We start from the raw sequence: 12,097 nt of genomic DNA, 5'->3' as shown, positions 1-12,097 counted from the left end.
AAAATATCCGGGGGCAGGAGGGGCCATCCCGGCTCTGGAACTGAGCGTGTGAGCCCAGAGGCCTCGAATGGAGCCCAAGCTCTGCTGGAGGTGAGAGCGAGCGGGAGAGGAGGACAGAAAACTAACTTAAAGCAGTCCCTTGTGCCTTGCAGCGAGGAAAATGTGTGGAAGCTCTGCGACTACATCCGAAGCCGGCAGCGGTACCCGCTGGARGAATTCTACGCGGTTTTCATCTCCAACGAGAGGCGGATGGTGAGTCCGGCTTAACGGCAGCGCTGGAGGCRCGTGCGGCCTCYGAGGCCTCGCGGTGCCYGGGCAGCCGGCCCGGCCTGGGGCCTCCGGACCACCCTGCGTTTATCCATATTTGTGATCCATGTTTATCCAATGCATTTGGAGTTGCTTGTAAGACAACATGCCTTCCCTGTAACCCGCCAGTTTAGGAGAATGATGTATTTATGTGGTCCAAAAACATCAAAACTGTTTGATTTCTTTTATTATTATTGATTTTCTCTCTGCATCACAGATATAAGCAGCTGAGATGTGTCAGCTGGCAAAGGACTGCTTGTGTTMATCTTTGCTCAAAATTACTTATGACTTTCAGATTCCCCTATGGAAGCAGAAGTCTGGACACGGAGATGAGCCAGTTGTCTGGGTAAAGTAGTTTGTTCTTTATGTGATTTTTTTTTATAGGGTCTTCAAGTGTTTTGTGCTATGTCAAGTGCTTCCCTAACTGACTTCTGCAATATCAAGCACGGGCAATGTTAGCCATATTTTTTTTTAACAAACTACAGTTCTGTATTAATGGCACAATGCCATTATTTGTTTTTCTGCAACAGATCCGTAAGCCCTGTAAACGAGGTCTCCTTTTTAATGCTTGTAGTAATAGTATAACTCAAAATCTACATGTGGAGAACATTGGTAAAAATGCCATACAAGCCTGTGAAACTTATTTTGCATGTATTTCTGAAGCCATCAAATTTGCAGAATTCAAAGGAAGAGGTGTTTATTTTTTTTTAAGTGAATGAATGAAAATACCTCTCTACACTTGGCATAGGACAAACAAATGCAAACAATACATCAGGTATCARTGYATAAATTGATCCTAGGTGGTGGCTTTATAGTGTTATTTGTAATGAACTTAGTTCAGTAATTACCATTGTAGAATTCCTTTTAAATATATCTATATTTTTTTTTAGTTATTCTGTTAATGCAGAAGCATTCTTCTAGTTYGATGTTATTTCTGTAGATCAGGAGTTGAAGGTTAGTTTTGGATTTATGCTGCAATTCTCAGCACTTTTAGACACATGATATGCATCATGCCAGAAATGAGAAGGATATTTTTTTTTTTKGAAAAAAAATATGACAAAGTGCTTGAGTCTTTTAAATCACTTCAAGAGTAATTAATTCTGTTTCAAAATGTTGGTGTATTTATAAAGGAGGAAAAAAAAAAGGCCTGTCAGAATAACTTGCCCAAGATTTTTTTCATTCTAATGCCATCATGGTCAGCGTTGTTCAGCGTTGAGAATGTGGGTGGATTCAATGTAATTCTGCAAAGCAACAGCGCGAGTAACTTGCACCAAAGCAAAAGTAATTCCAGTTTCTCCAGACCTGGAAGGACTCTTTGCTATACCTAGATTTGTTATAGGTTAGGGACTAAAATTGCTTCTCAGAGCTTAAGTGTCAAGGCAAAGCAGTGCCATATAGTACCTATGGGCTTTTTTTTTTTTTCCAGAAATTTATCTTATTTCTGCAGTCCAAAATTTATATTTTTTCTTTTTTAGAGTTGCAGCTGCTTTTTCAGCTGATTCTGACAACTGAACACCATGCCCTCAAATTCCCAACTGATGTTATTACAGCATGTAAACATCTCTTATTAAAAGAAGCTGCTAGGTAATTGTAATGTTAACATATCATATATTGCTGTGAGCTTTTACTTAGAAGTAGAACTAAGCCAGAAATGCATCATTCCACTCAAATTCTTACTGTATTTTGGCGCAGGATGTGAAGGGGACATCTCTGCTCTTTTCTTGAGGATAGTGTACACTTCAGTTTGGCTGTGTAGTTTTAAATCAGAAGAGATCCCTAGAAAACAGGGAGAATATCAGGGGTTGTGAAAGAAACATTGGGTGAGGTAGGGCAGGACATTAGATTTAAAGAACAGGAGCTACAAATTTTGATTTTAGGAAACATATTTCTGTTCCCTTTCCTTATTTCTCATTAGCAACTGTTTTTCTAATAGCCATTATCTTTCCTCTCAGGACTACCATGTTATTTTGCTTCATGTTTCGAGTGGSGAGCAGAACTTCATCTATGACCTGGACACGGTGCTGCCCTTTCCGTGCCCCTTTGAGGTGTACGGTGAGGAAGCCTTCAGGCTGGATGAAGGCCTTCGCCCAGAGTTTCACAGGTGAAGAGAGAAGATAAAGAACAGTAATGTTAACTTAAATCTGGGCTTCACGGACTGTCTTTATTGATCCACAATAACAAAGATGTGTTCTTTTTTTTTTTTTATACTCCAGGAAATGAAATCCACTCCATTTCTAGAGCTCTTAGAGTTGCCTTCATTTAGTCATCAGAAGCCCTTTTCTTTTCTGCCATGCTTTCCTGTTAACCATTCCGCTGCTTGGCAGAGTAGTTTTGATTGACTTGCTTAGCTAAGTCAGTGCCCTTTGTGAGGAAGAATGGACTCTTGTTGTGCATGACATACTTAATTATCGCCAACTTCTGACAGCATTTTAGTGTTTAGGAAAATCAGACTGATTCGAGCAGATTTGTACCTGAGGACATTTGCTTCAGACCGTTCTCATATGAAAGATGCCAATGGCAAGTGGCAGAAACCTCCTCCTTCCTACCCTTGCATTGAAACTGCAGGTAAGGGGCTGGAACTCCATCTGGACTTGATAATTTTCCCTTTTTCCTTTTTGTGAGATCAATGATACAGTCAAAGATGTGCCTGAGAGGCAAGTATGCTTCTATGACCCATCTCAGAGCACCTCCAGCTAGCTCATTACTGCATGTGAAAATGTAGTATGTGATGTGCACCATTTGGTATTTCCTCTTGTGAGTATGTGAAGTCTAGCAAGCCTCCTGGCACTTACCATTATCCAACACTAAATATTAATCTTCATAAGCTGAGCAGAGAAGGAGGAGTGAGAACTGTTCTCTCTGTGTAACCAGCAACTGAAGCAAGATCATGTAACCTGCTCAGGGTCCCAGAGTGRTGTTTTTGCACACTAAGTGCAGTATGCTTTAGTTGGCAGGTCCAATTCTTGCAGAGTAAATTATTTTGACAGAATTAAGGCGTTTTTGGCTCAGTTTAATGTTCTAGGCTTGTCCGTGTTTGAGGTGTTTAATTCAGGTGACTGGTTCTCAAGATGCTGCTAAGGCCAAGTGGCAAGTTGTCAAACTTTGCATCAAGCTTTAGGGCCTCTTGTAAGTAATAATACAGCCCCAGCACTGAATAGCTGCTATCTCTTCTACAAAAATTCCTAGATCATTCTTACCATGCAGTATTTCAGTTTCTTCTAGACGTGTGTTGGGCAATCTGGCTAACATTTGCCATGTGTTTATTTGTTCTTTGATTTTCCTTACAGATAGAGAAAAGGATAGTGAAATTTCTTCTTGTTATTGCTGTGCATGTTTTTGCTATGTTTTTAATAAGAGTAATGCTGTATATTTGTGTTCAATAAGGTAGGGTCAAAGAGACACATTTTCTATTTAGATTCAGGATTGTGAAGCTCACTGGGGTTTAGTTGCAGGGAAGTTGATGCTTAATCTTTGCCCTGACCTTGAAAAGATCCAGGGTTTCACATTAGGATGAAAATAAGTGTTGAATGTGGGTCCCTACAGAGATGAAGTTTTCACTGTGAAGCTYTTGATGATTTTTTTAGATATTTTGGTTGTGAAGCACCTTAAGTTACAGGTCTTGGTCCTCATCTTCAGGGCTTTTTGTATGCAAAGCTAATGTAGCAAGTGGAGGTTGCCTGAACTGCAATGTGTGGTTGACTTAGCAGGAGCTTTGTAGATACTGAAGGTTTCTTACCTGATGATGCCTTTACTGTGGAAAGAGTCAAGAACTAATAAGTTTGATGTCAGACCATCATGTACCAGGAAGAGGAAACTTTTAGTCAAGTCAAAATGTAGCAGAAAACATTCCTTGCAGACACTAAGGATCAGAATGACTGAAAAGCTTGAAGATGTATAGATGCACCTCTAGCTACAATGAATGCTCTGTGGTTAGAAAAACCCTTTGGCTCTCCCCTGATGTCTCTTGCTTGGTTGAGCTCTGCCTCACAGCCAGAGCATCTCAGACACTCCCCAAATCGTCTTTGTTGTTGATCATGGTAGATACATAGACCCTCATTCCTCCTGTGTTTTGTTTTTTTTCACTCTCTGCCCTGCTGCATGGGTCAGACCAGAGAATCATGAAGCCCTTGAGGTTGGAAGGGACCTTCTTAGGTCTTCCAGTCCAGTCCCCTGCTCAAATTGGGTCAAAGGAGGTAAGATTGCTCATGGCCACATCCAATTGAGTGTTAAACCACCTCCATGGATGGAGAGCCCACAACCTCTCTGCACAATCTGCTCTGGTATTTGACCATCTTCAAGATAATTTTCCCATCCTGATATTTAATTGGAATTTACTGTGTTCCAGCTTGTGTCTGTTGCTCCTTGTCCTGCCATCAGGCACCCTCAGGAAGACTCGTCTTCTCTGTATCCTCTGATCAGCTAGCAGTGATTAGCCAAAAGATTGCTCTCAGTCCCCTCTTTTTGAGGCTCTGCAGGTCTGTTTATTCCCTGAGCTTCTCCTGTGCCATGGTCTCTAGTGCCTTCTTGGTGCCCTCTGCTGGACTCCATCCCCAATGTCAGTGTCTGCCTTGGACTGGGGAGCCCAGAACTGGTCTCAGAGGTGCAGCTCTGTGATGAGATGCTCCCAGCTCTGTGCTGATATTGCAAAGGAGAGTAACTGTCCACCCTGCACCACTGTTGGTGCTTCAACCAAGTAGCTTCATGGTTTCTATCACAGCAGAAAGATCTAAGATGATATTTCAGTGCTGATTTCTCAAGCTTTGTTTTAGCTTGTCTTTGATCACTTGAGGCTTTTGGTACCGCTCTGTGCCCCAATGCTGCAAGTCACTGAGAGGTCTGGGTTTTGCTGTTACACAACTTGCATGTGCCTAAATTTTGGCTGAATCTGGGCCTTGTGCTTAGTAATGCAGGCCCAGATGCCAGCAGGAATCGCAGCACCCTCCCAGCAGCAGGTAGATTTAGAGAGCAGCCCTGCCAGCAAGTGGAGCTGGTCGTTCTCTCTCTTTAGAGACCAAGTTAAACTAGTGTCTTGGCATGGTTTGAACAACCATGAAAATGCCTTATTTTAAACTTGCTGGAAAACTGGACCCCTTGTTCTTGTAAGGGAGCCTGGGGGATTAATTTTCACATCCATGCCAAATTCCATTACAGMTGGCGACTTCCTCCAGTTTCAAATAGATAAGGCACTTTTTTTTCCGTCTTAATTTGTGTTTGCCTAAGGTTAAATTACTCACATACTTCATGTTAGAAGTGACTGCARTTTAATGGCTTGAAGAATGGACTGACATATATTGCTTTAATATTATCTTATTTGTGAGACATTTAGATCAGAGTTACATTTTTCATTATCATTGTTACATTGCAGTCATTTTGAGCMCCGAAATTCTTAACGTTCTTGAATATAATTACAAAAGCATACAAACTTTACCTTTATTTATATGACTCTGAAAATAATMGTCTTTTTCTAAGTATGAATGCTGGGCTGTTACAAAAAAATGTGAGCTCTTTGTGTTTAATCATCTCTAGTACTGCTGCATCGCYWCCATTTGTGTGTTAGTTGCACTTAYACTCTTCCTATCCTATGGACTTTGAAAGCTTTAAGTAAAATTGATAATCCAGATGTTTGTCCTTGATACTGGAATGTTGCCTCTTCCCGAGCAGCTGCTGAGCCAGAATGCAGCACTTCAGATAAAGAGATCCTGTATTATCCAAGTCAAATAAAAGTTGAATAGAATCATAGAATAATGTAATTACCCAAGATGGAGTTGGGGCAGGATACTGGTACTGATGGTGATTTTTGTCGTGATTATTATTAATGAAAATATATCAGAGACTATCTTTTGGAATTAAATCAAGGAACCTCTGTCAGTAACTAATGAAGCTTTTTCCCAAATATTACCCCAAAAAGGAACAATTCCTAAATTGATCATGTTGCTCATTATATTGCAAAATAAACGTTTTAAAACAAGCCTGTCTTGAGGCATGAGTCCACCTTTTTTTTTTTTTTTAATTTCTTGCAAGCACCTTAGCCTTATTAAAAATAAATATAAACCTTCCATCACATTGGATGCTTGGATGCTAGGATGTTTAGCTAAGTCTGGGGAGACCCCCAAGTTCTCCGGGGCCCCCAGGTTAGGCTGCTGCATGTTAGAGCTGAGCTTTGTGGCTCTGATTCAGACCTGCTGAGCACAGCCGCCCTTTAGGCAGCTCTTGTTGGGCAGCGTTAGTCTGAAGTCTGAAATGTTGCTTTTGAACTGCCCTTGGCAGAAGCCACGTGTATCAGCGCTGCTAATGTCCTCTGGTAGTGCCGGGCCCTTCATTTTGTCCCTGCTCAGGGCAAAGGTGGCCTCATAAAAAGAAGGGAAAAAAAAAAAATGGTAAGAATACCAGAATGCATCACCTGGGTCTCCTTAGCAGTGTGCTTGTAGCAAAGGCGTTTTGTATTCACCAGAGGGCCTCGAGTATAAGGTAAATCTTCAAAAAAAAGAAAAAAAAAATTCTGTTGTTCCTGACCTTGCATAAGTCTTATGTGGTGAATATTCCTCCTGGGCTCTTGTAGAGAAATCCACTGGATTTGTGCACAGTATCCAAATGTCCCTTGTAAATTGAACTGTTCTAACTTTCTGTTGGCTTCCRAGAATGGACTTGTTTGTGGTGTTCTCGGGCATTTTTCCTAGCAGTTTCCTAAAGCTGTAAGGTCCAATATAATAGTGAGAAGGTAATATTCAGATTCAGTATGTGAACAATGAGTGGCACAGGTTGGTCTTATCTCTTCAGTTCAGTGCAGTGTGAGAGGTCTCTTAGAGGCTGTTTTTCCCCCTGTTTTAATGGATGATTCCTCAGCTGCTGTGCTSCTTCAGTGCCATCTACTGACTGCTTCCTAGACCAGCTGCTCTTCATGCAAAAGCTYGTGTTGGCTTTTTACAGATGGTTTTTCCTTTCATTAGACTTTTTTGATGGACCCTCTCATGCTCTGTCACAGTCTTGCTGAATTTAAAAGAATATTTTACTTCTTCCAGGCATCGTGATAGCAGCTTTCATGTCAGTAACAACAATAGCCGTTTTGTAACTGTTGAAATGACCCCTTGGGGCTTCTTCACCATTCGTGGTGTGTTCCTATGAAATTATTATTCCACTATATGCAGTGCACATAAAGCAGGGACTTGCCCTTCCCTTCACRTCTTAAAGTGCATGCATGATGACATCAATTTTAAAACAAAAGCATTGGGGAAGAAAAAACAACTCGCGGATTGGAAAAGGCACTGGGCATCCCTCCCCTTCAAGCAGCAGCAGCAGTTTCCCCTCTCCTGCTGCCCTGGATCTGCAGCGTCGGTGCCCGTGTGGCACTGAGCTCCCCACCTAGTGAAGCGGGTGGCCTGGCCCTGTGCTGCCTGACTCKCTTTAGCAGGAGGACTTGGGTGGGACACAAGTGTGAAGCTTGGAAAATAAAAGGAAAACAATTGATTTGGGTGTCTGAGCAGTGGTGTGAGGCTGATCCCAAAGCCATAGGATAATGTATGTGATGCAGAGGAGAGAGCTCCGGGGGGCAGGATTACACAGGGGACTGCTTGGGTATAGGATTCCTGAACATGCTTTTCCCATCCTATTAAGCTCTCCGAAATGGTAAACTAAGTTACACAAGTGGTTTGTGGCTGAAGCAATTTCTACCCCTATGAAATTTCTAATCCATTCATTAGACCCTACTCTGGTTTGGTTCTTAATCCTTACATGTGCACATGAGTCATCCAYGTTAAAATAAATACAGCATAAAAGCTTAACTGTAAATCCCTTGGCTCTCCCCGTCTGTTCTCTAAACTCATCCTCTTTCAGTTTTCTTTTAATGAGTATTAAAAATTATTTGTGTGGCTCATCAGTGGTAACATGAACCAAGAAGCCCCCAGCTGTAGTTGGCACTGGCTAAACTCAGTGCTCGCAGCCCTCTGAGCGGGCCGAGTTGGAGCCAGGAGCACAGCAAAGTGGCCTTGGCTTCTGTCTGCCCCTGCTGCCCTCATTGCTCAGGGTCCTTGTAGCCACTGCAGAAGGTCTGTGCCTCAGTCCAGACCTTTAAGGGAGCAACATCTGCCTTTCCCCTGAGTAACTACATCTGTGTGAGCAGAGAGAGGCCCCGGGACTCAGACTGAGTGCTGTGCRTTTTGATCTGTACTGTCAAAGCAACTTGAACTTCCTTCCTGTGAGGGTGCCAGAGCCCTGGCACAGGCTGCCCAGGGAGGCTGTGGAATTCCTTCTCTGGAAATCTCCAAACCCGCCTGGATGCCACCCTGTGCTCTGGGTGTCCCTGCTGGAGCAGGGGGTTGGACTAAATGATCTCTAGAGGTCCCTTCCAACCTCAGCCATTCTGTGGCTCTGTGATTTCATTGAAAGATATTTACCTGTGCTGCYGATGCTGGCTCAGCAAACTGAACATCTCCCTTTCTTGTTCCTTCTTTAGACTCCAAGATGAACTTGGATGATTTCATCAGCATGAATCCCARCGTCGGATGGGGCTCCGTGTTGCCCCTTGCGGACTTTGTGCGTCGCTTTGGCAGACAGACTGATTCCCACTGCTCCTTGGGAGGACCCTGAGGGAACCAGAGAAGGTTTCTCTGCTATTACTATGTTCATGTGTTTTGCTGCTCCTGTGTTGTATTTATCGATCATTTACATTTCTTCACATGGAATAAGTATTTGGGCAAATAGAGTATCTGGTCAGGAATATCATAAACTGAATAAAAAACCTTTATTTTGATTATGTAAGAATAAGTATTATTTAATAAATCAAAGGCAGTCATCCCACAGTAAGCATATTTCCATCTACTGTGCTCAACTTGAAAAGAACATTTAAATGCTGTAAGAAAAACTCTCAGAAAAATATACGCATGAACTATGGAGCAGTGTAGCTCCAGTTGCTAAATATCACTGCATTTTAGACAGGAGATAAAGAATGTTTTCTTTAAATTTGTTTTTTCCTGCCTTTTAGCTCCTTGGAGCAGCTTGCCAGGAGGTCACGTACATAAGGGGCAGCAGCAGGAACATATGGCCGGGGGGAAGGGACTGCCCCCTATGTGGGGGCTGGATGGGCTTAGTGCAGTACTAGGCTGCAGCCCTGCCTGGAGCTGTTGTGGGGATGAGGGATTTGGAGCCTGGGGTCTGCGCTCTCCTAGGAGTGCCCTGAGCATGGGATTATCGKAATAATCTGAGTGATTCATTCCCTCTTTTGGAGCTGTTCTGTTTTAGGGATTATCATATCACAGGATCTCGGAAATGCAGAATAATTCAGGCCTCACTGGAACCTGGGAGGTCTCTAGTCCAATCTCCAGCTCAAATCAGGGTCAGCTCTGAGATCAGATTGAGCTGGTTAGGGATTTATCYAGTTGGGTCCTGAAACCTCCAAGGATGGAGAGTGATTTTTTTTTTTCAAGGAAACCTTTGTGATGGACTTGGTCGTGGTGAGGAAAAGCACAGTAATGATCTTAAGAGTTAAAAGATCCTTTTATTTCTAGACAGAGAAATGCAAAAGCTTCCAAAATATTTATGTGATAGTCTTATTCTACACATACATTATTTCTATGTGTATATTACACCGTATCTCACATCAATTGCAGAGAATTTACCCTGTGTGGTGACAGGAAGGTGAAGGCTTGGAGGACTGACTCGCTGAGCTGGACCCAGCTCGGAAGGGAATCCGGGTGAAAGGAGGGCTCTTCCTCCAGCTCTTTTGGGTGAGGCCCATACTTGGAGCAAGTGGAGGGACTGGTTTTTACTGTGTTTCACTGTTGCTCAGCCGTGCGGAGGCTCTGCCAGCTGCAAACCCCACGGTAGGAATTTGCCTAAGGGGATTTATAGGGAGGAACATTGTCCAGGACATTGCACTTGCTCCCGAGGAGAGACAGCAGTGGGAATTTACAGGGCTGCATTTTGCATGATGTAATTGCATCAAGTCCCTTTTATTCTTCAAGTAAATAATTGCATTTCATATATGCTAGTATGTATGTGTAATTATACATTGCTCAGCAGAACCTTTAAACTGTTATGGGGCATCAAGTCCCATACTCCCTAGTTGTTTTTTTCTATGCTCCAGATTTGAGTTGGTTCTTTGATTTAAACATAGTGCATCCTGCACCTGGATTCTGGCTGTAGAAGCTCATGACAGTGGCAAGGGCTGGATATTACAGTTTACCTGTTTGAATACAGTTGAGGGATTGAAGTTGCAAGGACAGTCACAGAGTCCACAGTTGAAAAATAATGCGGAGAAACCTTCCTTTTGCTCTCTAGTCCCTCTGAACAGGTGCTTAATTTTACCCTTAATTGAATTTAACTAATTTTAGCCCTTAGAAAGCAGTGGCATTCCGGAGGGGTAGATGAAGGCCAAAGAACAACTTTCATTCAGCAGTGAGAGTGTTGCTGTCGTGGTGCCATCTCTGTCCGTAGCCCTCGAAGCCTGCAGGCATTTTGGAATACATGATTGGAAAAGCCGACTCGAGAAGCACAACAGAACGACAGAATGGTTGAGGTTGGAAGGGACACCATGATGTTACAGCCCCTCTGACTTCGCCTCTACTGCTCCCCAAGCCCCTTTCCCTTGGAGACACTTGGTGTTGGAGTGTCCGACACTGGCGGCCACCCCGGGGTTTGACCTGCAGCGCGAGGGGCGCGTGAGCGGCAGACMGGAGAGCAGAGTCTGTGCTCAGGGTTTGTGCCGCCCATTTACCTGCCTTTGCGCAATGATTCCTTGTGCAGCTTGGCTTCCCAGGCCCTTTCAAGGGGCCTTGTCCCCATGGAATCCGTCTGCCTTTCCAACTATTACTGCAGTATTTAAGTGCTTTACGTGGCACTGGCAGCCACTGTTTGGACAAGGTTTCCCTAGAGCTGGGCCTGGAGCAGAGGCAGAAGAACCCCCTGCCCTCGCAACCCCCTTTTGTCTTGGCTAACCTACATATTCCCTTGGTCCCTGCAATTTTGCCAAGACTTTTGCTATCAGAAATGAGAGCGCAGCATCCAGAGAGCTTTTCCTTCACGTTGAGGGCATCCTGTCTTCCCGCTGGTGCCACTGGCTTCCATAAAGCTATCAATGCAGTGAAACACTGCATGGATAGGAGATCCATGTCTCTCTCGCCCTTTTCTCCTCTGTGCTTGTTCTTTTTAGCTGGGGATAGAATGTATGTAATTCTGAGCTAACTGCTTTTATGGCCCCTTTCAGACCTTAGGAGAAAAAAAAAAAMCAAAACCACTCTGCTTTTCTGGCTGGCATTTGCTTGGTCAATGTATTTCTGCAAACTTACAACCAACCAGGTGTGTCTTGCTAAAATTCCATTTTTCAAGTGGCCAGCAGAGAGAGCAGTCAGCACTGGTATGGACTCCGCAGCCTGCAGCCCTTTCGCCAGAGGCTCCATCCCTGTACACTCTGTTGCAGTTAAAAACACTTTTTTATTTTTATTTTTATTTTTGCAGAGGTGATCGTGTCCTGCAAGACTGCAGCTGGTGGGTGGTGGATTGTCTCTAAGGTCAATGCGTGTTCTTCCCAAACATTCTCAAACCACCACCTATATTGTTGGGATCTGTTCAGCATTCACAGCTCCTGTCCAAAGGAGTATGTGGCACCTTAGAAAATCAGACTAATTGCTTCACTATCAACATCTGGATTTCGGCAGTTAATTTTAGGCACCCAGGTGCCTGCAAGGTGATCTGCAGGCTGCTGTTCCCAGAGTGGCAGGGAGGCCCGGRGTGCATTTGTATGAATGAGGATCAGAGCCTGAGTCGGAACGTTTTGACCTGAGCAAACTTCCCTATTTAT

General features: G+C 43.5%; 1 protein-coding gene across 1 annotated transcript; it reads left to right on the top strand.

The window, feature by feature from the left end:
- The first annotated feature begins 67 nt into the window (after positions 1-67).
- WDYHV1 (WDYHV motif containing 1) lies at positions 68-9,053 on the top strand. Its single transcript, XM_026043998.1, has 6 exons — positions 68-90; positions 153-252; positions 602-652; positions 2,259-2,407; positions 2,747-2,871; positions 8,756-9,053. The coding sequence occupies exons 1-6, from the start codon at positions 68-70 to the stop codon at positions 8,887-8,889; spliced, it is 582 nt and encodes a 193-aa protein (XP_025899783.1). The 3' UTR covers positions 8,890-9,053.
- The last annotated feature ends 3,044 nt before the right edge of the window (positions 9,054-12,097 follow it).

Source organism: Nothoprocta perdicaria, unplaced genomic scaffold (genome assembly GCF_003342845.1).
Source record: "Nothoprocta perdicaria isolate Ctin4 unplaced genomic scaffold, notPer1 scaffold_345, whole genome shotgun sequence".
In the NCBI taxonomy this organism is placed as follows: domain Eukaryota; kingdom Metazoa; phylum Chordata; class Aves; order Tinamiformes; family Tinamidae; genus Nothoprocta; species Nothoprocta perdicaria.
The sequence above is the reverse complement of the archived record's forward strand: the minus strand, read 5'-3'. Positions and strand labels throughout refer to the sequence as shown.